At 48.3% G+C, this 25,887-nt stretch overlaps 1 protein-coding gene and 1 long non-coding RNA gene across 2 annotated transcripts in view; one reads left to right on the top strand and one right to left on the bottom strand.

The window, feature by feature from the left end:
• LOC309845946 (guanine nucleotide-binding protein subunit alpha-14) overlaps positions 1–25,887 on the top strand; it is a 191,368-nt gene that overhangs the window by 161,997 nt on the left and 3,484 nt on the right. Inside the window, exons 3-5 of the mRNA XM_082694486.1 lie at positions 20,474–20,628; positions 23,023–23,151; positions 24,712–24,841. Of these exons, the coding sequence (XP_082550612.1) occupies positions 20,474–20,628; positions 23,023–23,151; positions 24,712–24,841 (414 nt within the window). The remainder of the gene's footprint in view (positions 1–20,473; positions 20,629–23,022; positions 23,152–24,711; positions 24,842–25,887) is intronic.
• On the bottom strand, positions 17,478–24,721 carry LOC309845962. Its single transcript, XR_014301626.1, has 2 exons — positions 24,635–24,721; positions 17,478–19,557 (listed from the first exon to the last, which is right to left on the bottom strand). It is a non-coding gene; the product is annotated as an uncharacterized lncRNA (long non-coding RNA).

Below are 25,887 nucleotides of genomic sequence, written 5' to 3'. Positions count from 1 at the left end.
GTCCTCTTGTCGGTCCATTGTAGTTCTGTGCTGTGGATTCCATGTACTTTAATGGAGGCAGTCCCTTTCCTGCTCTCTAGATGTCAACTCATTCTGTGTTGGAGATTCTAGTGATTGCTTTTTCCAGAAAGGCTGAGTTTGTCCTTTGTGCTTTGAAAGAAGGGTGTCCACGAGACAAAATGTTGACAAAGACATAGAATCAAAGAAAACCTTCTCCAGCGCAGTAGAACACCGGTGTTGAAAAGACCTTCTCCTGCCACCTGCCCACCTCATTTTACCAGAGGGGAAACTGAGGCTCTGGATTAGGATGAATTGATCTAAAGCTCCTTATTGGCAAATGAGCTGAAATTCTATCCTGAGGCCCCTCGTGCCCAAATAAGGCACGTCCAAGCCTTCCTCTGCTTAGGAACCTAGGAAGGCACTGCAACATTATCCTGGGGGTCTTTTAAACAGCAAAATCGCTGACAGACTGCACAGAAATGCCAAAAACACGGCACTACATAGACTGCAAAAGGGACATTTGTTTACAGTAGGAGAGCTGAGCCAAGGAACTGGTGCCTGTCTCCACTGGGAGCGTGGGCATCGGGCGATTCCAAGTCCTCTCCGCTCTGTGCGTGCCCATAAATGGCTGTGAAAGTATTGTGATGGGGGGGTTACAAATAAATTTTCACAAGTAGGTGAATTTGCAAATCTGGAATCCATGAATCATGAGGACCGACTGTCTGTCTTCTTTATTTCAAGGAGACAGGGAAGTGCCAGGCCTGCAGAAAGGCATGGGGAAGCGGAGTGGGGCCCGGGTTAGGGTCGCCACCACCTGTGAGGAGCTTAATGGAGACAGGGCACTGTGCTGAGCACTGGATATTTTGCCCGGCCGACTCAAAGCCCGTGGACAGAAATGTGTAGACACAAAAAGATGCTCTTAGCTTGCCCTGCTATGTAAACCAGGACCCAAGACCAGGGGAGCATGAAGAACCCAGGGCAGAGTCAGAAAAGGGCAATTTCTGTGGTCTAGCAGCCAGGAACCTGAATTCCGAAGTCCCAGAATCCTGCTGTCCTTGGGACAGATGCCCCCCAGGGCACCAAGGGCCTCGGAATACTGGATGCCCTTCTGCCGTGCCCCGGCTTCCAGGCAATCCCCACGGGATGACATAATCCTGCTGAATTTCCATGTTCTCTGTTGTTTCTAATGTTCGCGTCTGGGCAGGGAGGGGCGGGGGTGTCTGATCACTATGAGGCACACCCAAGGAATTTCTAGAATTGTGCCCAGGCCTAAAATGGCTTTTAAAGAGAGAGATGTCCAGATAAGGCTCTGACTCAGTATCACGGAGGAACTTTCTGAATGTCCTTTAGCCTTGAATGTACCTGCCTGGTGGGCCGAACTTGTAAAGCCGGCATTTCCTTCCATTTGCGTTTGTTGGAAAACCTGCTTTACAGGAGTGGGGTAAGGGGAAGGGTCCCCCCCACCCCACCCGGGCCAGTTGCCTTAAAGCAGCTCCTTCCCTCCCCACCCTCCACTGGCTTCTCTTGAATGTCCGCAGGCCCCCCGGGGAGAATATGGGGACCGGCCACTTAGTCTGGGGCCAGCCTGCTGGTCTTAGATTTCAGGGTTTCTGGAAACTTCTGGTAGTGGGCCCCAGGCTGGTCGACACAGCAGAGGCCTTAACAAAACAAACTGCAGAATATTATACCTCCAGAAACTAGCGCGGAATAAAAGGAACCGCTTAAGGAAGTCATGAAGGAAAACAGAAAAGGGACACGTCCTCCACATTTTGTGAAAAGGAGTCGGAATCAGGAACAATTCCGGCTTTTTCCACTGGGCGGTGTTTCCGTTTAGTTTTCTGGTAGGCTTCCAAGTCTCGGGGCAGGTCTGCAATCCGCAGGAAAATTCTGAAGGCAAGGGGAGATTTGCCCAGGTGGGATTCTCTTGCTTTTTATACTCACTGGGTATGTTTATCAGAGGATTCCTTTTCCATGTCCCATACATACACCTGTTACCGTTGTTCCTGCAAAGGCGGGACATGTCCTGTCATAGTCGTAGAGGCGTGCCTAGCCTAATACCTGGCAAAGAACGGGTGTGTTGTAATTCACGGCCACTGAGTCCGTGAATGAGGGATTTAAGGGGCGCCGGGGTGGCTCAGGTAAGCGTCTGCCTCCGGCTCAGGTCATGGTCTCAAAGTCCACACATGCAACCCTGCATGGGGCTCCTTGCTCCGAAGGGAGTCTGCATCTCCCCCTGCCTCTGCCGACCGCTCCCCTGCTCCTGCTCCCTCTCTCTCTCCCTCTCTCTGGCAAATAAACAAAATTTTTTTAAAAAGGAGTGACGTTCACAGCAGAGTTCTCCGTGGACGCACTTAGATAGAAATGACCCATCTACACCCGGGCGCCGCACACAGTTTCTGCAAAGGGCCAGAGAGGAAGCGTTTGGAGCATCGTGGAGCCTCCAGGCTCCGTTGCAACAACTCCGGGCCGCCCTCCCGGGTGGGAGGTCAGCCCCGTGCCAGGGCGTGGCTCTGTTCCAGCTGAACTTCACTTACAAAAACAGGCAGAGCTGCATTTGGCCTGCGGGCTGCTGTGTAGCCTGATTTGTACAAAAGCACACGGAGGCACCACACGGACCTCAGAGATCACTGTGGGGACGCACGCGAGCGGCAGAGATCGGGGGAGGCGTTCGCCGAAGGCGGCTCCGCTCTGCGCCTGCGCACCCGAGGACCCCACTTCCCAGCCTCCTTTGCGGTCGGGGGCGCGCCTCGTGGCCTGTTCCCGCCCTCGGACGGTGGTCAAGTGCCCGGCGCTCACACCTGGCTCGTGAAACATCCTGCCTGTCACCTGGGCTTTGCTCCCTCCCGCCCGACCCCCTGCGGAGAATCCGGGGCCCGGGCGGGACCCAGGGGACCCGGGAAGCTGGTGCAGCCACTTGCTGCAGCGAGCCGGGTCCCCGGAGGACTACGCGGAGCCGAGCCCTCCCCACCCACACCCTGCACGCAAGGTGGTAGGGAAGGAGTGTAAGATAATCCCGGGGGTGCTGTTACGGCCCTGATTTTGGGGGTCGTTAGCCTCAACGCTCTATTAATACCGCGTTCGGCTCAGGTACAGGTGAAGAAACCCTCCCTTTCTGTCCAGGGCTCACAGCTGGGGGGTGGGGGGCTGGTATTTGATCGCAGAGCAGGGCGTGCGGAGGGATCGGTGCTCACACTCTTTTGGAAAGCGTGTCTGTAGGAAGTGGCACACCCTCCCCCCCCAGTCTGGGTCTGAGACTCCGGGGGCCTTCGAGTCCGTGGGAGGTAGGATGGCGGATGGAGAAATGAGACTCTGGGAGGAAAGAGCGTACACGAACCGCACTAACCCTGCGCCAGGATCGGCTGGATGCCTGCAGGACGACGGTTCAGCTCTGTGTTGGTTAATAATCGCTTCTTGGAGGTAGCCTAGGACCTCCCCATCCTAACTCCGCTTCTCTTTCCCTGTAGATGAAGGGAGTAAACTTTGATAGCCGCTGTCGTGAAACCGCACTAAAACGGTGGTTTAGCAGAATCGGGGTTGATTTCCTGGTCACGGTCACCTCAACCTGAGTTAGTGGCGGTGGGCTACCCTCTAGCTGGTTCTTCAGAGATCGGAGTCTCTTCTCCTTCTGGCTGAGAATCGGGGAAAGGCGAGGTGGGGGAGGGTTGGGCGTGCGGCGGTTTAAGGCCAGGCCTGGTAGTGGCGAGCTGCATTTCAGCTTGAATGCTGTCGCTCGGGACTGTTACGGGGTCCCACCTGCCCAGCACCGGGCCCGGGAAGTCCAGCAGGAAGATACAGCAGGGTTTGGTGGACCCCTCGCCGTCTCTGTCTTGATGGCAAAACACTGAGCTCTCCAGACTCACTTTACAAATAAATACTTAAGAACCGACGTGATCTCCAGCGGAGACCTTGCCAGCGCCTTTTTTTAACAGGAAGCCTTCAGGGGTGCCTTCCTGTCTGGAAGGGCCACAGACAAAGAGAACGGGATTCTTTACAGCTGACAGTGATGCTCAGAAAGCCCATAGGGGGAGCAGAGCTCTCATTACCTTTCCCTGTGAGAGGGGTGGCAGGTGGGTGGTGGAGGTGGAGGTGTCTTTTGGTGTCCCGCTACCACCCGAGCCCTGCCCCTCTGATCTGTTCTTCTGCCACTCCGTCTTTCCCTGCAGGTCCAAGCCTTCCCCACACCAGGCCCTGGCCACCGTCATTCTGGCTTTATCTGTGGGGGGCCTGGGTGGAGACTGGCATGGACCCTGCTAGGCCTCCCATTAGCGTCTGTAGACACGCACAGGCACAGAAAGGCCAGATCTTCCCCTTGGGAATTTGAACTGTCTCTCTAACACAATTTTGATGTGCTAAAAAAAAACCTAAATGGACTTCTGTCAATGAGGGGAGGAAGGGGAGGAATGAGACAGTGACAGCGACACCTTGCAAAGGCCTCTGAACACATGTGGTTAAAGTGCGCCCCCAAAGGGGTGATTTTCTGACAGCAGCTTCGATGGGGCAAGGGTTCAGAGGGGAGCCCACCAGATGCTGCTGGTAAATTCTCCCTGAATATGTTCTGCTACCCTAGGACCTGAGGGGGTTCCGATGCTTTGAAAGCATCTCAGGGGAAGGAATGCCATATAAAAGTCACCACAGCAAAGAGCTGATGGGGTCCCTGCCCTCTCCCAGGGCTGTCTTTGGCAAGCATTCAGGAATCTACATTCCTGGTCAGAGGAGGGCATGCAGCCCCCTTCTCTTGACACACATCAGGCCACCTCTGGTGGGAGATGTTAGCTTATCCCCTCCCTCAACTTTGGTTGGGTTTTTCCTTTTTGGGATCTGGTGTGGTTTTCATACAGTGGGCCCAGTTGTAATGCTCATCTCTTCAAGGGCAGTGTCACAGTCCTAGCTGCATTCCCAGGTGCCAGGCCTGGATCAAATTTTGGAGCAGGTGTAGGATCCTGTGCCCTGAAAAGGGGACCAAGCCTGGCTGCCAGTGCCCAGCTGAGTTTGGGATGTTTAGGTCACCCCAGTGGAGGCTTAAGCTGCTACCACCATCTGGCCCTGAGGTTATAGGGGATTTTGCCCCTAAAAAGAATTGAGTGGACCAGAATGGAAGATTCTCTGCATCAGTTTGGGTTTGTTCAGGAAATCAGAGTCCCTCAGAAGGATACATACATAAATCATGCTGATTTACTCTAAGGATGCACTGTATATAACTGGTGGAGCTTTGAAGAATGTGCTAGAAGGCTCTTCCCTCTGCCTATCTGGTGGTTGGTTAGCAGGGCTGGCAGTCGGGGGGAAGAAAGATGGGTGTGAAGGAGGCAGAGCAAAGATAAACCAAACCCTTGAAGGCAAAAGGGACCCAGGAGGATTCGCTGGAAGCTGCACGAGTCTCTCCCCATCTCTGTGTTGACAACGCAGGTGCCCTGTAGAAGTAGCTGGCATCCTTGGCCCTGGACCCACACATGTGCCTACCCCAGGCTCTGGAGAAGCTGCCCCAGGGTTTGGAGAAGCTGACGGAAAAGGTCCAAGCTGGAGCTGGGCTGCCAAGGGCCCAGCTGCTGCCCACACAGCGGGGCGGAGCAGAAGATCAGCCCCAGCTTGAGCTGAAACAGAGCTCTGGCCTTGAGAGCAAGACAGGCTGTGTTTCTCCTCTGATTCCCAAAGCTCTTGCAGAGTCCTCTTGTGGCCAACCCTAAACCAGAATCACACAAAGAAGGGAGTTCTGGGAAAGTATGTTCCAGCTGGGCCAAGGTGAACTCATACAAGGCCACAGACTGCATCTCTCAATTGCATCATTAACACTCCTTGTGCCTACAGACGTTTGTGCCAAAGTCATTTACTACAGGAGCCTTTGGAAAGAGCTTTTTCAGTGAAACCCACTTGAGTTTTGACTGACAGGAAAAGATAAAGTAACTTGGCCTTTTGTGCTAACGATTTGTGGCTGGTGAATTCTGTTATTTATTTTTGTTGGAAAAAAAGATGAAGAAAAAGAGGAAGACAAATACTGGAGTGAAATAAAGGCTTCTTTTGAATGTTTTTTTAATTAATTAATTTTTTTTGACAGAGATTACAAGTTGGCAGAGAGGCGGGTGGGGGTGTGAAGCAGGCTCCCTGCTGAGCTGAGAGCCCAATGCAGGGCTCCATCCCAGGACCCTGGGATCATGACCCGAGCTGAAGGCAGAGGCTAACCCACTGAGCCACCCAGGCGCCCCTTCTTTTGAATTCTAAATTGAGTTAAGAAAGCTTAATTTCCATTCTGAGCATGGTGGAGGGTTGCTTTTCTACAAGGAGAACTCTAGGTAGCTTTAGACCAGGGCTGGATTATTGAGTGAGGTTCCCTGGTGGCGATGGTGGCCAGGGGAAAGTAGGTCCCTGCTAAAGCCAAGAGTTGCCGAGGAAGCTGGAATTGGATCAGAAGAAGCTGGACAACCCAATTTTTATGTGAGGTCTTAATAAGTAAATGGTCATTTTGAGAATATTCCAGGTGTGCTTTCAAGAGGCCTATGTTCTACAGTTACTTTAAATATATGCTCTCCATGAGTCCCTAAAAAGTCAAATTTGCTGATCATGATATTTGAATTGACTGAATCTTTACTGATTTTTTTTTTAAATGTTATCAGTTACTGAGAGAGTTGTGTTAAAATTTCCTGTAAGATAAGGAACAAGTGTTGGCAAGGATGTGGACGAAAAGGAGCCATCATGAGCTGTTGGTGGGAGTGCAATCTGGGGCAGCCACTGTGGGAAACAGCGCAGCGGTTCCACGGAAAATCAGAAATAGAATTACCGTATGATCCAGTAAATGCCCTACTGGGTATTTACTCAAAGAATATGCAAACAGTAATGTTTATTGCAGCATTATTTACAATAGCCAAATTACGGATTCAACCCAAGCATCTGACTGATGAACGGATAAAGAAGACATGGTACATCTGTACCGTGGAATATTACTCAGCTATAAAAAAGAATGAAATCTTACCACTTGCAACAACATGGACGGAGCTAGAATGTATTGCTAAGTGAATTAAGTCAGACAGAGAAAAACAAATAAAACAAATACCACATTTTCACTCATGTGGAATTTAAGAAACAAAGAAGCCAAGGGAAAAAAGAGAAAGACAAATCAAGAAACAGACTCTTAAATAAAGAGAACAAATGGTTCTCTTGGTTGCCAGAGAGGAGGTGGTGCCCCCCCCCCATGAATGAAACAGGTGATGGGGATTAAGGAGGGCACTTGGCGTGATGATCACTGAGTAATGTATAGAATTGTTGAATCCCTATATTGTACACCTGAAACTAATATCACTACAGATGTTAACTAATCAAAATCAGAGAAAAGCTTAATAAAAAATTTCCTGTAAGATTAAGATTTGTCTATTTTTCCATTTAGGTCTAAGAAATTTTGCTCTATGTATCTTGAGCCTTTGTTATTAACTACGTAGAACCTTAAAACTGTTATGTCTTTCTAAACCTTTTTCTCATTTAAATTATCCCTAGTGTGGGGCGCCTGGGTGGCTCAGATGGTTAGATGCCTGCCTTCGGCTGGGGTCGTGATCCCCAGGTCCTGGCTCATGCTGCACATCTCTTTCCATGCTCGGTGGGGAGTCTGCTGCTGCTTCTGCCTCCCCTCCCTGCTCATGCTTTATCTCTCTCAAATGAATAGATAAAATCTTTAAAATAAAAAAATGAAATACTCCTATCTCTTAAATATAGGAAACAAATGGGTTGTTGGAGAGGAGGTGAGTGAGGTGATGGGCATTAAGGAGGACCCCTTGATGTAATGAGCACAGGGTGTTATATGCAATTGATGAATCTGCAACTAATAATACAGTATATGTTAATTAAATTGATTTTAAATTAAATAAAAATATTCCTATCTCTAGTGATGCTTTTAATCTTGAAATCTACATTTTTTCCAGCTTTATTGAGGTATTATTGACAAACCTTAAAGCCTGCTTTTATTTTAATAGACTCCTGCTTTCTTTGGGTTAATGTTTGCATGGTCTATCTTACTCCATTTTTTAATTTGTCACCCTTTGGGGGAGTTATCTTCTCATGCTTGGTTCTTTTTGTTGATGTGCCGGACACATGTGAAAAAATAATTTGAGGGAAAGGAAGATACTATCTTATAAACTCCAGAAAGGAATTTCTTTTTCTTCTGCCAGGTGTCTAGGGATATTCAGCTCTGAGATCATGATGATTCCATGCTGAGTTGAAACCCCCTATGGGCTACCCCCCTTTTGGCATCCAAACCCAGAATCAGAGGTCCTCTAAGGGCCTTTGGCTCTTGCTAACCTTTGAACTTCAATCCCTAGTCCTGTGACCTTGAAAAAGGAGTTAGGTGCCATTCTTCCCTATATTCTGCCCAGTAATTATTTACTATGTCATTAGTTTTGTGATCTTTTCAGATGTATGTTTGAAAATATTTTGTTCATCATTTTTAGCTGTCCTCAGTGGAAGAATCAATCCAAAATTCCTAGTTGCCCTTTGCCAGAAGCAGAATTTTCTCATTGATTTTCCTATAGAAAAAATTCTGTCTCTAGCATACTTGACTGGCATTTTCTTTTTTTTTAAAGATTTTATTTATTTATTTGACAGAAATCATAAGTAGGCAGAGAGGCCAGGCAGAGAAAGGGCGGGGGGAGGCAAGCTCCCTGCTGAGCAGAGAGCCCAATGCAGGGCTCGATCCCAGGACCCTGAGATCATGACCTGAGCTGAAGGCAGAGGCTTTAACCCACTGAGCCACCCAGGTGCCCCTTGACTGGCATTTTCTTTATAATGTAATATTTGAGATGCCTTAAAAGCTGATCGTAATGGGCACTGGATTTTACTTAATAATTTTTGTTTAATAAGGTCTACAGGTACAATTCTGGCTTTTGATGCCGTTGCCAAAACAAGTTGGGCGGGGCGAGGGGAGGTGGTGACTGCCCAGAAGTCAGCAATACTATGTTACAGGGAACTTTCCTTTTTTATCATATATTTTATTTTAATCTTCTTTTCACAAAGTTTGTAAAGTTTATAGGTCTTACATAGGACAGTAGACACTTGAAATACTAATAAGATTTTGTACAGAGTGTAATAATATAAATTCTAACAAAAGTGCTTGAATATCTGACAAAAGAACCCCGGCTTCCAGAAGAATCTGCCATATTTAGTAAGAAAGTCAGTCTTCCAGAGAAAGCCTGGGGCCCTGCAGTCCTGGGAGGCTAATGGTAGAAGGAGCTCTCCCAGTAAGGATCCGGCAAAGAACAGGCTGCCTCAGCTGGGCTCTGAATTCCAGCCAGAGGGGCTTGCTGGTCGCCACAGGGACTGTCACCCAGGCAGCTGCGGACCCTTGCGTGAAAGTAGCAAGGCGCCGCTTCCCGAGCAGCTCCTTTCATTGGGTCACCCTGGGAATTTCTAAGCGAGACACACACGCTGGACATCTGTTTTCTGTATTCCTCTTTCAGAGCAGTGAAAATGGTGGTTGTTTGAGAAAGAAAAAAAAGAAATGCCCAATAGGAGCTCAGTGTTTAAGAAAGTGGTCGTGTGTCTTCATCAGCTAAGTAACTCCTATAATAATTACTGCTTTGAGATTGTTCTCTTTTTTGTGTGTGATGAAACTAACGTGTTAGGCAATTTCAATTCAGTATGCTGCTCTAGCCCAGGACACCTGCAAACTACAGACCCATTTCACCTGCTTCCTGGACATCTCCACTTAGAGGTCGGCCCCCTTAGACTCAGCGTGTGTCCTACGCAAATCATTAACAGTTTCCCAAACCTGATTCTCTTCTGATTTTTCTTCCCCTCTTTCTGTGAAATGAAGTCAATATTTTTATTTTATTACTTTAGTACAGCTGACACACGGTGTTATGTTGGCTTCAGTGTGCAATGTAGTGATTGGACAAGTCTGTAGGTTATACTCTGCTCACCGTAAGTGTGGCTACCATCTGTCACCACCACACAGCACTATCACAATACCATTGCCTACATTCCTTGTGCTGCGCCTTGCAGTCCCATGACTTGTTCATTTTGTAACTTCACACCTGTATCTCTCATTTCTCTTGACCCATGTGTTCATCCCCCCAGCCCCTCCGCTCTGATAACCCATCAGTTCTCTGTATTTACAAGTCTGCTTCTGTTTTTTGTTTGTTTTTTGTTTTTGAGATTCCACATGTTAAGTGACATCCTGGGGTACTTGACTTTCTCTGACTCATTTCACTTAGTATGATACCTTCTAGATCTATCCATACTGTTGCAAATGGCACGATCTCATCCTTTTTATGGCTGAATAAACACCCCACTGTATATGTATATCACACCTTTATCTATTCATCTCTTGATGGGCATCTCTTGATGTTGGTTCCATTTCTTGGTATTGTAAGTAATACTACAATTAATATAGGAGTGCATTTATCTTTTTGAATTAGTGTTTTTATTTTCTTTGGGTAATTACTCACTAGTGGAATTACTAGATCATATGGTCCTTCTATTTTTAATTTTTTGAGCAACCTCCATACTGTTCTTACAGTGGCTGCACCATTCACATTCCCACCAACAGTGCACAAGGTTCTCTTTTCTCTACATCCTCAACACTATTGTTATTTCTTGCCTTTTGGATTCTAGCCATGCTAGTGGAGATAAAGTAATACTTCATTGTGGTTTGATGTGCATTTTCCTGATGATGTTAAGCATCTTTTCTTGTGTCTGCTGGCCATTTGTATCTTCTTTGAAAAAATATCTATTCAGATCTTCTGTGCATTTTTAGATTACTTTTCTTTTGGTACTGAATTATGTAAGTTCTTTATATATTTTGGATCCTAACCTCCTATTGGATATATCATTTGCAGATATCTTCTCCCATTCATCCTTTATGCAGGTTCTTCCTTTATGCAGAAACTTTTCATTTTGGTATAGTCCCAATAGTTTAATTTTACCTCTGTTTCCCTTGCCTGGGGAGACATGGCTAGAAAAATGTTGCTAAGGCCACTGTCAAGGAGATTAATGCTCATGATTTCTTCTGTGATTTTTATGCTTCAGGTCTCACATTTAGGTCTTTAGTCTATTTTGAGTTTATTTCTGTGTAAGAAAGGGATTCAGTGTCTTTCTTCAGGATTGAGCTGTCCAACTTTCTTAGCACCATGTATTAGTGAAGACCGGAAGAGAGACTGTCTTTTCTTATCGCATATTTGTGCCTTTTTTGTCATAGATTAATTGACATGATTAGCATGGGTTTCTTTTTGGACTCTCTATTCTTTTTCATTGATCTGATTGTCTACTTGGGGGCCAATACCATACATACTGTTTTGATTGCCTCAGCTTTGTAGTATATCTCAAAATCTGGGATTGTGATACCAGCTTTGTTCTTCTTTCTCAAGATTGCTTTGGCTATTCTGGGTCTTTCTAATTCATTACAAACCTTAGGATAATTCTAGTTTTGTGGGGAAAAAATGCTGTTTGTATTTTCATAGGAATTGCATTAAATGTATAGATTGCTTTGTGTAGTATAGACATTTTAACAATATTCTTTCATTCTGTGATCAAGGAGTATCTTTTTATTTGTGTCATCTTCAATCTCTTTCATCATTATTTTGGAGTTTTCAGAGTATAGGTCTTTCACCACCTTGGTTAAGTTTATTTCTAGGTATTTTATTCTTTTTGGGATAATTGTGAATGGAATTGTTTTCTCAATGGCTCTTTCTACTTTGTTATTAGCATATAGAAACACAACCGATTTCTGTGTATTAAGTTTGCATCTTGCTACTTTACTGAATTTCTTTATTCTAATAGTCTTTGGTGGGAGTCTTTAGGGCTTTCTATATACAGAGTCACGTTCTCTGCCAAATAGTGACAGTTTTACTTCTTCCTTACCAATTTGGATGCCTTTTCTTTTTCCTGTCTGATTGCTATGGTTAAGACTTCCAGTAGTATGTTCAATCAAAGTGGCAAAAGTGGACATCCATGTCTTGTTTCTAAGAGAAACTGCTCTCAGTTTTTCACCATTGAGTATGGTATTAGCTGTGGGTTTTTCATATGTGGCCTTTATTATATTGAGGTATGTTCCCTCTAAAAATACTTTGTTGAGAATTTTTATGATAAACAAATGTTGACTTTTGTCAGATGCCTTTTCTGCCTCTAATGAGGTGATCTTGTGATTTTTATCCTTCATTTTGTTAATGGGGTATATCAGTTGATTGATTTTTGAATATGTAACCATCCTTGCATCGCCAGGAATCCCCAAAACTTGATTTTGGCAAATGACCCTTTTAATGTATCATTGAGCGTGATTTTCTCTTTTTCTGGGAATCTTTGAAACTGCCTTCAGCAGGGATATTGACCTGCAGGTTTCCTTTCTATGTAGTATCTTTCTCTGGTTTTGTAGGATGAATATGGAAACTTTCCTTCCTCTTCTATTTTTTGGATAGTTAGAGGAGAAGAGATACTAACTTTTCTTTAAAAGTTACGTAGAGTTTACCTGTGAATCTCACTGGTGCTGAACTTTGGTCTTTGGGGAGTTTTTTGATTACTGATTCAATTTCATTGCTCATAATTGATCTGTTCAGATTTTTAATTTTTCCTGATTCAGTTTTGGAAGATTGTGTGTTTTGAGGATTTTATCCATTTCTCCTATCCAATTTGTTGGCATGTAATTTTGCATAGTATCCTCTTCTAATCCTTCTTAATTTTATGGTGTTGGTTGTTATTTCTCCTTTATTTTTTATTTTTGTCCTCTTGCAGCTGGCTAAACATTTATCAATTTTCTTTATCTTTTCAAAGGACCAAATTCTTGGTTTCATCAATCTTTTCTATTGTTATTTTTTTAGTCTGTCATTTATTTCTGCTTTGATCTTTGCTATTTTCTTCCTTCTACTAAACTTGGGTTTTATTTATTCTTTTCCTAGTTCCTTTAGGTGTAAGTTTAGTTTGAGCTTTTCTTATTTTTTAAGGTAGGTCTGTAGTGCTGTATATTACTCCCTCTGAACCTGTTTTGCTGTGTCCCAGAGACTTTGGACTGTTGTATTTTCATTTTCCAATGTCTCCATGTATTTTTTTTTTACTTCCTCTTCGATTTCTTCATTGACCCACTAGCTATTGAGTAGCATGTTGTTTAGCTTCCACATGTTTTGTGGGTTTTTTTTTTTTTCCAGTTTTTTCTTGTGAGTGATTTCTAATTTCATACTGTTGTGGTTGGAAAATATGCGTGACAGGAGTTTACTCATAAATTTAATAAGACTTGTTCTGTGCTCTACCATGTGATCTCTCCTAGAAAATGTTTCGTGTTCACTTGAAAAAAATGTGTATTTTGTGGTTTTTGGATGGAATATTTTGTGTATATCTGTTAAGTCCATCTGGTCTAATGTATCATTGAAAGAAGCTATTTCCTTATTGATTTCTTGCCTGGATAATCTATCCTTTGATGTAAGTGAGGCATTAAAGTCCCCTACTATTGTATTACTGTCATATTGTTCCTTTATGTCTGTGAGTATATGCTTTATGTATTTAGGCACTCTAAAGTTGGGTGCATATATATTTATGTTTTTTCCTCTTGTTGGATTGACCCACTTATCATTATGTAATGCCCTTGTATCTTGTTACAGTGTTTGTTTTAAAATCTGTTTTGTCCGGGGACACCTGGGTGGCTCAGTTGTTAAGCATCTGCCTTCAGCTCAGGTTGTGATCCCAGGGTCCTGGGATCGAGCCCCCCATTGGGCTCCCTCCTCTGTGGGGGGCCTGCTTTTCCTTCTCCCACTCCCTCTGCTGTGTTCCTTCTCTAGCTGTGTCTCTCTATGTCAAATAAATAAAAATACATTTTTAAAAAATCTGTTTTGTCCGGAGTTGCCTGGGTAGCTCACCTGGTTGGGTGGCCAACTCTTGATTCCAGCTCAGGTCATGATCTCAAGGTTGTGGGCTCAAGCCCTACATCAGGCTCCACAGTCAGAGCAAAATCTGCATGACATTCTTTCTCTCTCTGCTCTCCTTCCCTCGCTTGAGCATAGTTCCTCTCTAAAATAAATACATAAATCTTTAAAAAACTAAAATGTTTTGTCTGATACAGGTATTGGTACCCTAGATTTTATCCTCTACTTCTTTTTGAAGGGAATATCTTTTCCCAGCCTTTCATTTTCAGTCTATATGTGTCTTTAGGTCTGGAGTCTCTTGTAGACAGAATATAGATGGGTCTCATTTTCCTTTTTAATCCATTTCACCCTGTCGTGCTATTGTGTAAGTTTTCTGGTTGATTGTGGGCCTCTGTTCCTTTTTCTGTTCTTGCTCTCTTACCTTGTGATTGGTGACTTTCTACAGTGTTATGCTTTGATTTCTTTATCTTATTTTTTTGTGTATCATATGTTTCGGGTTTGTGATTACGAGGTTCATATATAACATCCTAAGTGTATAGTGGTCTATATTAAGTTGATGGTTATTAAGGTTCAAATGCATTGTGAAAGGCCCTTTTTACTTCCTCCTCCATGTTTTACGTATATGTTGTCATTTTTTACATCTTTTTCGTCATAATTTTCTTCTAGCTATGGCCTTTTCTCTACCACTTAAGCCCCTTTAACATTTGTTGTTAAGTCTGGCTTAGTGGTGAGGAACTCCTTTAACTTTTGTCTCGGAAACTCTTTCTTGACATTCTTTCTCTCTCTGCTCTCCTACCCTCGCTTGAGCATGGCTCCTCTCTAAAATAAATACATAAATCTTCAAAAAACTAAAATCTGTTTTGTCTGATACAGGTATTGCTACCCTGAAGAGCTGAAAGCGGAAAAACCTACAATCAAGAATACTCTATCTGCAAGATTATCATTTTGCAGATAGAGTATTCTTGATCGTAGGTTTTCCCCATTCAGCTCTTTGAATATATTATGCCACTTCCTCTGGCATGCAAAGTTTCTGCTGAAAATATCTGCTAATAGGGGCGCCTGGGTGGCTCAGTGGGTTAAAGCCTCTGCCTTCGGCTCAGGTCATGATCTCAGGGTCCTGGGATCAAGCCCTGCATTAGGCTCTCTGCTCAGCAGGGAGCCTGCTTCCTCCTCTCTCTGACTGCCTCTCTGCCTACTTCTGATCTCTGTCAAATAAATAAATAAAATCTTAAAAAAAAAATCTGCTAATAGTTTTATGGGGTTTCCCCTGTATAAAACTTTTTGCTTCTCTTTTGATGCCTTTAAAATTCTTTCCTTATCTTTAACCTTTGATATTTAAATTCTGTGTTGTGGATTTCCTTGGGTGCATCTGGTTGGGAACTCTGGGCTTCCTGAAACTGCTGTCTGTTTCCTTCCCCCAGCTTAAAGAAGTTCTCTGTTATTTCTTCAAATCTGTTTTCTGCCCCTCTCTCTTTTCTCCTCCTCAGACCCATATAATACAAATCTTAAACCACTGAGCCACCCAGGCGCCCCCTGTATATAATACAAATCTTTTTCTCACTCCGTGTTTTCCTGAGCAATCCCTTAACCTACCTTCATGTTTAAAATTCTTTTTTCTTTGTGCTCTTCACCTTAGGTGCTTTCCATGACCCTGCTTTCCTGATTGCTGATCTGTTTTGCATCTGTTAATCTGTCGTTGATTCCCTCCAGTGTTGGTTTTTTGTTTTATTTTGTTTTTCAGTTATGTTCTTCAATTTGTTCTTTTTTATGTTAAGTTCTTACTGATATCTTGCCCTCTTTTCTCTGGTCCAGCGAACATCTGTACAGTCGTTAGTTTCAGTTCTTCATCAGGCATATTACTTATCTCTGTTTTACTTCTTTTTCTGTGTGTTTGTCTTGTTCTTTCATTTGGAGCATATTCCTCTGCTTTCCCATTTTGATTGATTTTCTGTGTTTCTATGAATTAGGCAAAGAGCTACTTCTTAACTTGAAGGAATGGTCTTGTGTATGATCATAAATTTTGTAGACTGTGTGTGTTTTGTGACTTGAGCTGGCTGGCTGGAGCTGCGTCTGTGTAGGCTGGGGGTCTGGGGTACTCCGTGCTGGGGTTGCCCTGGTGGGATGGCCAGAACTGAAGTGGGCAGAAACCAGAACAATCCTGGCTCTCCACACAGAGGGCACACTGGCAGGACAGCTATAGCTGAAGTGTGGGTACAAGCTGTCCCTAGGCTCTCTGTGCAGATGGTGCCCTGGTGGGCAGCTGGAGATAGGGTATATGTTGGGGGTCCCTGGGTGCTTCATGCAGGGGTGTCCTGGTAGGACAGCTGAAGCTGAAGTGGGTGGAAGCAAGGTTATCCTGGGGTGCCCAGAGGGGTGGGCACCCCGGTGGGATGACTGAAGCTGAGGATGGCCCTTGCTGAGGTGTCCTGGGGCTGTATGTGTAGGCAGCACCCTGAAGGGTGGCTGGAACAAAGGCAGGGTACTGGCCAGGAGTCTTAGGCTGCTCTACTCACAGGGTGCCCGGGGGTGGGGGGCACAGCTGCAATGGAGGCAGGCATGGGCCAGAGCTTCCCGGGGTACTTAGGACAGGGACTGTATCAGGCGGGGGGCAGGGCAGCTGGAGACAAAGTGGTCATGAGCCAGGAGCTCCCAGAGGGCTGTGGGCTGGGGCTGCTCTAGGAAGCCACCTGGGGCCAAAGTGGGACAGGTCTGGAGTGTTCCAGTGGGCTTTGTGCCTGTGTCCCCTGGACGTGGCGGCTGCAGCCATCCTGCATGCCAACCCCAGGGTGCTCCGGGGTGCACGGTGCGCGCGCTGCCTTCATGGGACAGCTCGGGCTGGTACGGGCTAGGGGCCCGGGGCTTGTTCCTGTCTCGGTATCAAAGTGGAAGGTGAATATCAACTGTGGTCACCGGCCCCTCCCCCCGGAGAGCGTTCCAGCAGCTCTCCTGCCTTTCTGTGGAGGCTGGATTTCTAGAACTAGTTGCTCTTTTAAGTTGCAGCTTTTTTCTGTGCCCCAGGGCAGATAAATCTGCTCCTGATCCCTCAGTACTGTCTGTCCCCGCTGCTGTGGGCAGCGTCGGCGGTGGGGTTCCCTCATGACCGTGGCTCTGGCTCTCTTGCTGTTCTCTGCGTGGTCTCCCTAGTTTTGTTGTGCAGAACCGTTCAGCCAGCCCTCAGTTTTCTGTTTCTTTGTTTTGTTTTGTTCTAAGCTGGCTCCACACCCAGCATGGGGCTCACCATGGAGCCCAACGTGGGCCTTGAACTCATGACCCCGAGATCAATACCCAAGCTGAGATCAGTAGTTGGAGGCTTAACCGACAGAGGACACCCCCGCCCCACCCGGCGCTCCAGCCCTCACGTTCTCATCCGGAGTACTTGCCCTGTAGTTGGTGCAGGAGGGGAATTCAGGGTCTTCCTGCCATGGCCATTAGACCCTCAGTGCGAGGAGCCCCTTTTAACACAAAGCTGCTCCCACATTGCACACAGAGCTGCTCCACACACGTGTCCCCCCCCACCCCCCAGCTCTCAGATGGCGTGAACTCTCCGGGTGTGTGAACACACTGGTCACACTCTCCCGGCTCCTGCTGTGCGGGGAGGTATGTAGCCAAGTCACAGGAAGAGAGGCCCCGAGCCCCACTTTCTAGAACACACAGATGTTGTTCACTGTGTACAGAAGTCACACGCCGATAAAATTTATTTAAAAATGGGAAATCACACTGAAGTCTTTAGTGACGAAGAGGCATGGTGTCTGCGACGTCCCCGCAGATATTTCAGGCAGAAGGGGGGTGTGTCTCGCACACACTCGGAGGGAGAGGGGCTGGATGATCTGCGTGGTCATAAATTCTCAACACGGGGGCGTTCTCGAAAGGCAGCGAGGAACTCCTGTGCCATTTCCCCCACATTTTTGCGAGTCTTAAATTATTTCAAAATAAGCTGAAAAAGAACCACCTCGGCAGGCGGGAGACCTAGCTGGGCGGAGGGCTCTGAACTCAGTCGGTTCCAAACCCAGTTCCCAGTTGTTGGGTTTCTAGGGGGCCGTCAGTCTCCTTAGAGACCTGAGTCTCTGAGGAGACCGTGGTCCCCTCTTCTTCAAGCCAGAGTCCTTCCTTTGTCCCTCACGTGGCTGGACCGTCACTGGGTCCTGCTCCCCTGGCTGAGCCCCGCTGCTTACCTGTCTCTCCCCAGCATCCATCCCCGCATCCCCGTGGCCGAGCCCGCTTTCCTCAGGGATACCTCCCTGGCTCCACTTTGCTCTCTCCTGGAAGAGGCAAATACCGGGCTTACCGGCTGCGATGTGCAGCGGTCAGGACAGCGTCGGTTACGCTGCAGAAACTCACAAGCAAAGAGGGTTTCTGGCTCGAGCTCGGTACGCAGGGTGGTGTAGCGGGGCGTCTCTGCGCATTGTACCGGCTCAGGAAGGTGGGACTCCCCGGTGAGCTGAATGTAATCGGTGCATGTAGGGGGCGCTGACGGCTCTTGGTCTTGGGGTGATGCGTTCGAGCCCCACTCTGGGCGTAGAGATTACTTTAAAAATAAGTTTTAAAAAAGTCGTAGTTAGGAGAGCAGCACGAGAGGCAGGCACCCCAGAAGCAAGGATTCTGCCTGCCAGGGGCAGAGTGAGGAAGATGGGCTGGCCAGCAATCACCAAGGCTTTTCCTCCCAGAGAGCCCTTCCTGCCCTCGAGCAGTGCTCTTGCTGGGATGGGCACAGGCTGCCGTCACCTGCCCTCACGTTCTTCGGCTGTTTCTTTCTCGGGATGTTCTGTGTTCCGGTGATGGACCGGTGTACAGGCAGCATGTCTGCGGGCTGCTGTACCACCAGGCATTGCGCTAGGTTCTGGGGTATCAGAGCGTTAAGACACTGGCTCATTACAAAGACGAGGAAGAAAACAGATCCTTTCAATGCTGAGGGAAGAGCCAAGCCCAGGGTGGGGAGAGACCATCTGATTCGAGAGGAAGAGGGTAGTGGAGGCAGGCAGGGAAGCGTGAGGAAGCCAGCGCCGAGGCTCCAGGCACACATTGTCCAGCTTCTCTGGGCTGGGCGCTCTCTCTCTCTCTCTGGCTTGGGTTGGGCAGGGGATGTCAGATGTGCTCATGGGCAGGATTCGAAGTCGTGGCTGGAAGGCCATCAGTGTGTCCTCTTTCTGCCAACAGTGTTAGGCATCTGTCACAGTAATAGGGCTGGTTCTGCTTACATTTGGGTAATACTTTATAACTGATAAACCAGATAGATGCCTTGAAAGTCTTTGGCTCCTTTTACAAATGAGGATGTGGAGATAGGGAACCGCTGAGGTCCTTACAAGCCCCAAATGCACTAGAACTCGGGCTCCTTATTCCCGGTCCACGGCGCTTCCCACTAACCCAGGCTGCCAAGACCTGTCTGAGGTTCTGCGACTGGGACCCTCTCCCAGCGGAGGATCTCACAGTCCAGGGGGAAGAGTTAATAGCCACTCTTGATGGAGAGGGACACAAAGTCATGCTGGTTTCATCAGAGCCCTAGGTTTTGCCCCAAGTCAAGTAAATCTCTAAGATCTCCCCTTTCTCCAGCGTCCTGTTGGATTGCTAATGAAGATGAATAACACAAGATACAGGCACCTTTCCAGCAAGCAGGGCACAGCCGCCATGAGGTCAATGCATGAGGTCATTGCCCAGAGATGCCGCCGGGATGGGGGAGCAGAGGAGAGGCCGGATTCCCTTGTCTGTGCAACTTGCCGCCAAGGGATGGGGTGTTGGATCTCTGTGGACAAGACATGGACACGCTGAGGATGTACGCCAACCATACCATTTTCATTTGCTAAGGTCTGGCAAGATTTCTGGCCCTGTGCTAGCCTTACATTGATTAAATGAGATAATGTGTGTGCACCTTTTGGCACACAGGAAGTGGGCACTAAATGGTAACTGACAGAATAGTAATAATGACCGCAGTAATCTTCAGTACTGTAATAATGGAGCAAGAGTACTACAGCAATAATTATTGAAAGACAGTAATGATAAATATAATAGGAAAGCAGTAATGGACTTGGGCAGGGGTTGCAGTGGGAGTGGCTCTCCAAATGGGAGGGAGTTTTATCAGCGATGTCTGATGACAAATAAGCAGACTGTATGGGAACTCTCTGAATTTTCTTAGTTTGGCTGTGAACCTAAAACTGATCTAAGAAATAAAGTCTACTAATTTAAAAAAAAAAAAAAATAGTGAAAAAGTGAGCCGACCAACCCAGCTAGCTGGTAAGATTAGTGTTTGTCTATTCTCTGCAGCCCAGGCCCTCTCTTACTGCTGCCTCACCTGCCACCCCACCCCTGAGATGCCCGGACAATGAGAAGAGTTCAGACTCTCTGCCTGCCAGGCAGATGTTCAAATGACAGTGATGATCCATGGCTCTTGGGTTTCTCTGTTCACCAGTGGGTGCCGAATGCCAGTGGCATTGGCCCCTGGAGGCTGATAGGACCAAAAGCCATAGGTCCGCGTCTCTGTGTGGCTCTCCCTGAGTGAAGCAGCCACATCGTCTACATGGGTGGGAGCTGCCACTGCACGGCTTGGGTGTGAGTGGAGACTGTCCCTAATCCATTTCCCTTGGGGAAGTCTTGTCCCCATGTCACCAATGGGGTGGCTTCCCTTCCTTCGCCCAGTGACAGGTTCTCTTTCCTTCATGCAGGAAAATGCCCAGCTGATCAAAGAAGTGGAAGTGGACAAGGTCTGCGCCCTGTCCAGGGACCAGGTGGAGGCCATCAAGCAGCTCTGGGAGGACCCAGGAATCCAGGAGTGTTACGACAGGAGAAGGGAGTACCAGCTGTCAGACTCGGCCAAATAGTGAGTGCAGAGCCCAGCCACACGTTGTCCCCTCTCACTGGGGAGAAAGGAGCGGCCTGTAAAATGTGGGCGCGCGGCAACACTACCCCCTTCCTGCTTGTCACTATCCCCCTCTGACTTTGGTGTGTGTCTTGCCACTTCCTAAAAACCGTGGACCCCCAGATCTCTGTCCTTGTCCATACCCACCTTTCTTCGCTGTGTTCGAAGCCTCTCTCATTCAACGAGAAGCTCAATCAAATGTGAGGTTCTTTGGAGGGAGCTCATCTCATCTGGGCTGCTGAAATCTTGTGACTTGAGTAAAGACTACCACTGCCTCTGGCTTCTCCTTGCCTCCTCACCAGATCCCTCTGCCTTCTGGTTTCCTGATCAGTAGATGACAGCAGGAACCCTTGCCCTCAAATCTAAAATCAATAGGCCTGCTCCAGACCTGATCTGGTGCTGCCCTCTGGTGGCTAAGACAGATTTTGCAGGCCCAGCACTGAGGACATTCAGTCCACAAGCCTTTTGCCTAATGACTCCCTGGGATGACCTCCACACTCTAGTTTTGATTCATAAAGTTCTGGTTTTAAATCATTAAACCCTAAAGTAAGAGAAAATAGATGGTCCTGCATGCAAATTATCGCAAGGTGATCACAGAATTTCGTTTCCGAATTTCCAGAGGCAGTGCCTCTGTCCGCTAGGTCCCTGGACAAATAGATTGGTCACGTTGCTGCTTGAGGAGGCGGTTCTTCCTGCTTCTGGAGCTCAGCTCTTTCCCTTTTGCCCCGCGTCCTCTCCCAGCCTCTGAAGGCCTCAGGATGCCTTCCCCTTCCCTTTGGGGGTGGTTGTTGCCCTCCAAGTTGGTGTGGGGGGTCAGTTCACCCCGATCGTCTGGACAAGGCAGCCAGCAGGAGAGGAAACCTGCAGTCTCACCTCCGGTGTCCGTGGCCTCCCTTTGGTTCTAGTGCCAGGCTGAGTGCTTCAGGCTACTACCCCAGGCTGGCACAACCAATCTGATTACAGGGACATTTAGGTGTGGTAGAGCAGCCAAGGAGGAAAAGGAAATAAAAGAAGCCCCGAAGAGGTCTGGGGTTGGCTCAGGAAAGAGCCAGAAGGCAGGTAGGCAGTGTCCCAGGGAGGAGGGTGGCAGCTGTGGACAGCTGCGGAGGGGCACCAACTGCACGTCTGTGAGGGCATCTCTGGCCCTTCCCTGAGGCCACCCAGTGTCCTTTACCTCTGTGAATGTTCTGGGGAGTGGCCGGGGCTCTGGACGTAGAGCCACGGGGAAGAGCCCCCTGGCGGCTCTGGAGCTGCTCGGAGGAATGTAGGAAACGGCTAGGGGGACCCTGCTGCCCCAGAGAGTTGCGCTCATACGCCAGCAGCTGCCCCAGCTGGGGAACTGCCGCGCTGACTCAGTCCAGGTCCACGGGGGTCGCAGCTGTGCCAGAGCTATCTACTTACTGGGACAGGCATTCAGTTCAGAACAATTCAGTGTGTGCTGCTGGGGGCCAACCTGTGTTCTCTGTCCTCTGGTGACAGATGGCCCGATGGAGGGGGGTTCGCTTCCTGTATGGAAGGCTGCGCAATGAATACGGCCCGCCTGCCACCCTGAGCTCCCCCTCGGTTCCCGTTCGTGCCCCTTGCTCAGCACCGCACTCTGAGGTCCTCACTCAGCAGCCTCCACTGTGCAGGGGGAGGAGCGGCGAAGCCGTGCTGGGCAGGACCCCCGAAGCACCCCTCCATCGCTGGCCAGGGCCAGGGTTACAGTTCTTTGACTCAAAAATGCCTTGTATAATGGTCTTGAAGTTAAAAAGCAAGAAAACAGAAAAAGTAATTTGTTTTCAGCTTAGGAATTTTACTCTGCAGCCAAAAACAATCTGAGACAAGTGTTGGCTGATTTTAGATGTTTAATGGCCCAATAAACACTCAACTTGATCTTGTAATTTTGAAAGAACTTTGAGTTGACCTGTATTATACCTTCGTATTTTCATAGAAACTCAAAGTCATTGAGCAGAGACTTTAAGAACAGCATCTCCGTCCTATGATGTTCGTGGGTGGGGGTGCATGTGTGGGGGGGGTGGGCTTTGAAGGAGGAAGGCAGCCGAGAGGGCAGAGACCAGACCCCAACATCCCTTGCTTCTGACCCGCTGGCTCCCTCACTGGCCAGGGAGAGGGAACGCGTAGAGCCTGGAGGAAGGGAAGGCATTATTCCCAGACTTCCCAGAGGACTCATGGAAGCTTCTGATCCATATTCTCTCCCAAACCTAGCTGTGGGGTGGGGAGACCGTGCAGCACCAGCGCTCCAGGTGGGCACGGATGGAACCCATGAACCTCGTGGGGGTGCTGGGAGTCGCAGGGTGGACGTTTCTCTCTGGTCTGAAATGAGTCGAGCCGCCTTGGCGTCTGGTCCCGCAGCTACCTGACGGACATTGACCGCATCGCCATGCGCTCGTTCGTGCCGACGCAGCAAGACGTGCTTCGCGTCCGTGTGCCCACAACCGGCATCATTGAGTATCCGTTTGACTTGGAAAACATCATCTTTCGGTAAGACGGTCGCCCTGACATACTCCTCCCAATCTGTGTGGCCTTGGAAGTCCCTGGAGGGATTCTTTTTTTTTTTTTTTTTTTTTTTTTTTTTTTAAAGATTTTATTTATTTGTTTGACAGAGAGAAATCACAAGTAGATGGAGAGGCAGGCAGAGAAAGAGAGAGGGAAGCAGGCTCTCCGCTGAGCAGAGAGCCCGATGCGGGACTCGATCCCAGGACCCTGAGATCATGACCTGAGCCGAAGGCAGCGGCTTAACCCACTGAGCCACCCAGGCGCCCCCTTGGAGGGATTCTTAAGTGTGTTATTCCTCAAAGGGATTGGTCTCCTAGAGGCATCTGACCCTCTCCATCTCAGTGTGTAACACGACGAGAGGTCTCAGTCCTGGATCAGAGAGGAACTCGCCTTCCTGTTCTCAGAACATTTCAGAGCACTTTTATACCCATTCATTCCCTTGTTCCCCCCATCAGTGTTTTTACATGATGCTTTTCTAGTGGAGATGACACCAGTCCAGTCCTGCCATGCCCAGGTCCTGTCTGTGAACCCCATCTCACCTCCGGGCCTCTGGAGCATTGTGGCACTGGGGAGCCCCCTGGTCCAGCCCCTTGAAAATCTGCATGTGGGTCCCCACGGATTTATGACTGTGAGCTTTTTAGAATCGGTGCTGCCAGCTACTTCTGAACCCTGAATCTGGTCCCCAGCTGTATTCTCTGTGGCCCACTTGGTGTTTTCTAAGGCACTTTTGAGCCAGTATTTAAGCACTGGCCCATTTCGCTAACATTTGATCCCTGGTTGCTCCTGAAAGGTTGAGGCGCTGGTGGGGGCCTGCACTTCTGCCTGGCGGTGCTTGCCTGCAGCTGCCTAGTGGTCAAGCCTCTAGCCGGGGCCCTGAGCATTCTCGAGGCTGCCTGCCGTTCTACTCTGGAGAGACCCACTTGACTCATTTCTGTAAACTGCCTGCCTCCTGCAGCGTCGTGCTTACAAGCCATCTTTGGGCTCTGACTCCCTTGAGTCTTTTCCCAAAGCTCCGGGTAGAGCCTTCGGGTTGCCACAGGGGATGGTGGAGACCTCCAGGTCTTACAGCCCAGAAGGGGTGGCTTCCACGTCCTGTGGACTGGTGGGTGAGTCTGAGGAGCGGTGGGAAACAGGCAGCGGGGAGGCAGCTGGCGGAGTTGGGGGGCCGGGAAGAGGACCTGCCTTTCTGCCCCTCCCGCGTCTGGTCCCTGGGCTTAGAGGGACACTTACGTGATGCTTGTGCTTTCTGCCCGGACGAATGCAGCTGCTTCCAGACTGGTGTCCCCGAGCAGGCTCCCCGAGTGACCGCGGCACTGTCTCCAGTAACCTCCCTTACCTTCGGTGCCTCCTTCGCTAGGAAGCCCCTAGGGTCCCTCCCCGCCGAAAGCAGCGGTGCTTCAACACTGGCGTCTTAAGCCCCCTTTCCACTCTAAAACATTATCGAAGACCCTAAGGAGTGCCGACTTACACGATATGACGATTCCTGTCCATCTCCAAAGAGCCATGTGCTTCAGCCTTTGGATGCCCTGTGTTTGTGCCGAACAGGATGGTAGATGTTGGTGGCCAGCGATCTGAGAGACGGAAATGGATTCACTGCTTTGAGAGTGTCACCTCCATTATTTTTTTGGTTGCGCTGAGTGAATACGACCAGGTCCTGGCTGAGTGTGACAACGAGGTATGCTGGGTGGGGAGGGGCAGCTGAGTGTTTGCGAGAAGCCGGCCTGCTCTGGCCTTAGGTTCTGTTCTGGAGGTTACACTGTCTTGCTGTTCCAAGTGTAGCCTGTGGAATTAAGAGGACCAGCATCACCTTCGTGCTTGTTAGAAATGAATGCCCAGTCGACCCATGCTGGGCTCATCACAACTTGTATTTTAACCAGATTCCAGCTAATTCAAATACACATGAAAGTTTGAGAATCACTGCCCTGGAATTCCCTGGGGATCTTTAAGAGGAACCTGGCACAGGGGTCCAGCTCCAGACTCTGATGCAGTTGGGGTGGGGGTGGGCTGAGCCTGGCTTGGGATCTCAGGTGCTGCCAAGGGTAGAAGAGCCTCCCGAAAGCACTGGTTCTCGGTCCTGGCTGCATGCATTTTGGAATCCCCCGGGAGGTTTCCAGAAAAGACCATCTTTTGGAAGTCACAGTAGAGATTTGTATTTCTTGGGTTTAAGTCGGGTTATCTTTGCCAAGCCCCTCAGAGGTGCTCATGCACAGCCAAAGTTGAGCAGTGCTCTTTCTCATAAGCATGTGGGAACAGGCTTCCCAGTCTTTCTCCACAGGGCTTCCAAATGAGGTCCTAACGGAGCTAAGCGGTGGTGTGAATTGCTTAGAGCTGTTCCGACGCTCCCTGGCCAGACATTCTGAGTCCTCTGCAGAGCTGCCGTAGTGCCAGCTGTGGGGGACTGCAGCAACCACATCTGCCCAGAGCGCGAGGACAACCGTCGCTGTCCCTGCTCTGGGAGGTGGGGCTGTGCGATACCACTGTCCTCCCCCTGTCTTTTCCCCAGCCTTGCATGAGACATCCTGACCTTCTAGAAGAATGTCTCTTCCTTCTAGGTCATGGTAGTAAACCAGTAAAGCATTCTGCCCAGGATTAGGCAGTAACTATGAACAAATTATATTTTGTATTTCTCGAGAGCAGGCTTTTCTCTGAGGAGCAGAGTTACATTAGCTAATTAGGAGAGGATTAGCCCATTTACTGGTCTCATTGTACAAAGAAGAATCT

This window comes from Mustela nivalis, assembly GCF_964662115.1.
Source record: "Mustela nivalis genome assembly, chromosome: 13".
NCBI lineage: Eukaryota > Metazoa > Chordata > Mammalia > Carnivora > Mustelidae > Mustela > Mustela nivalis.
Note: the sequence above shows the minus strand (reverse complement) of the source record. Positions and strands in the feature narration are given on the sequence as shown.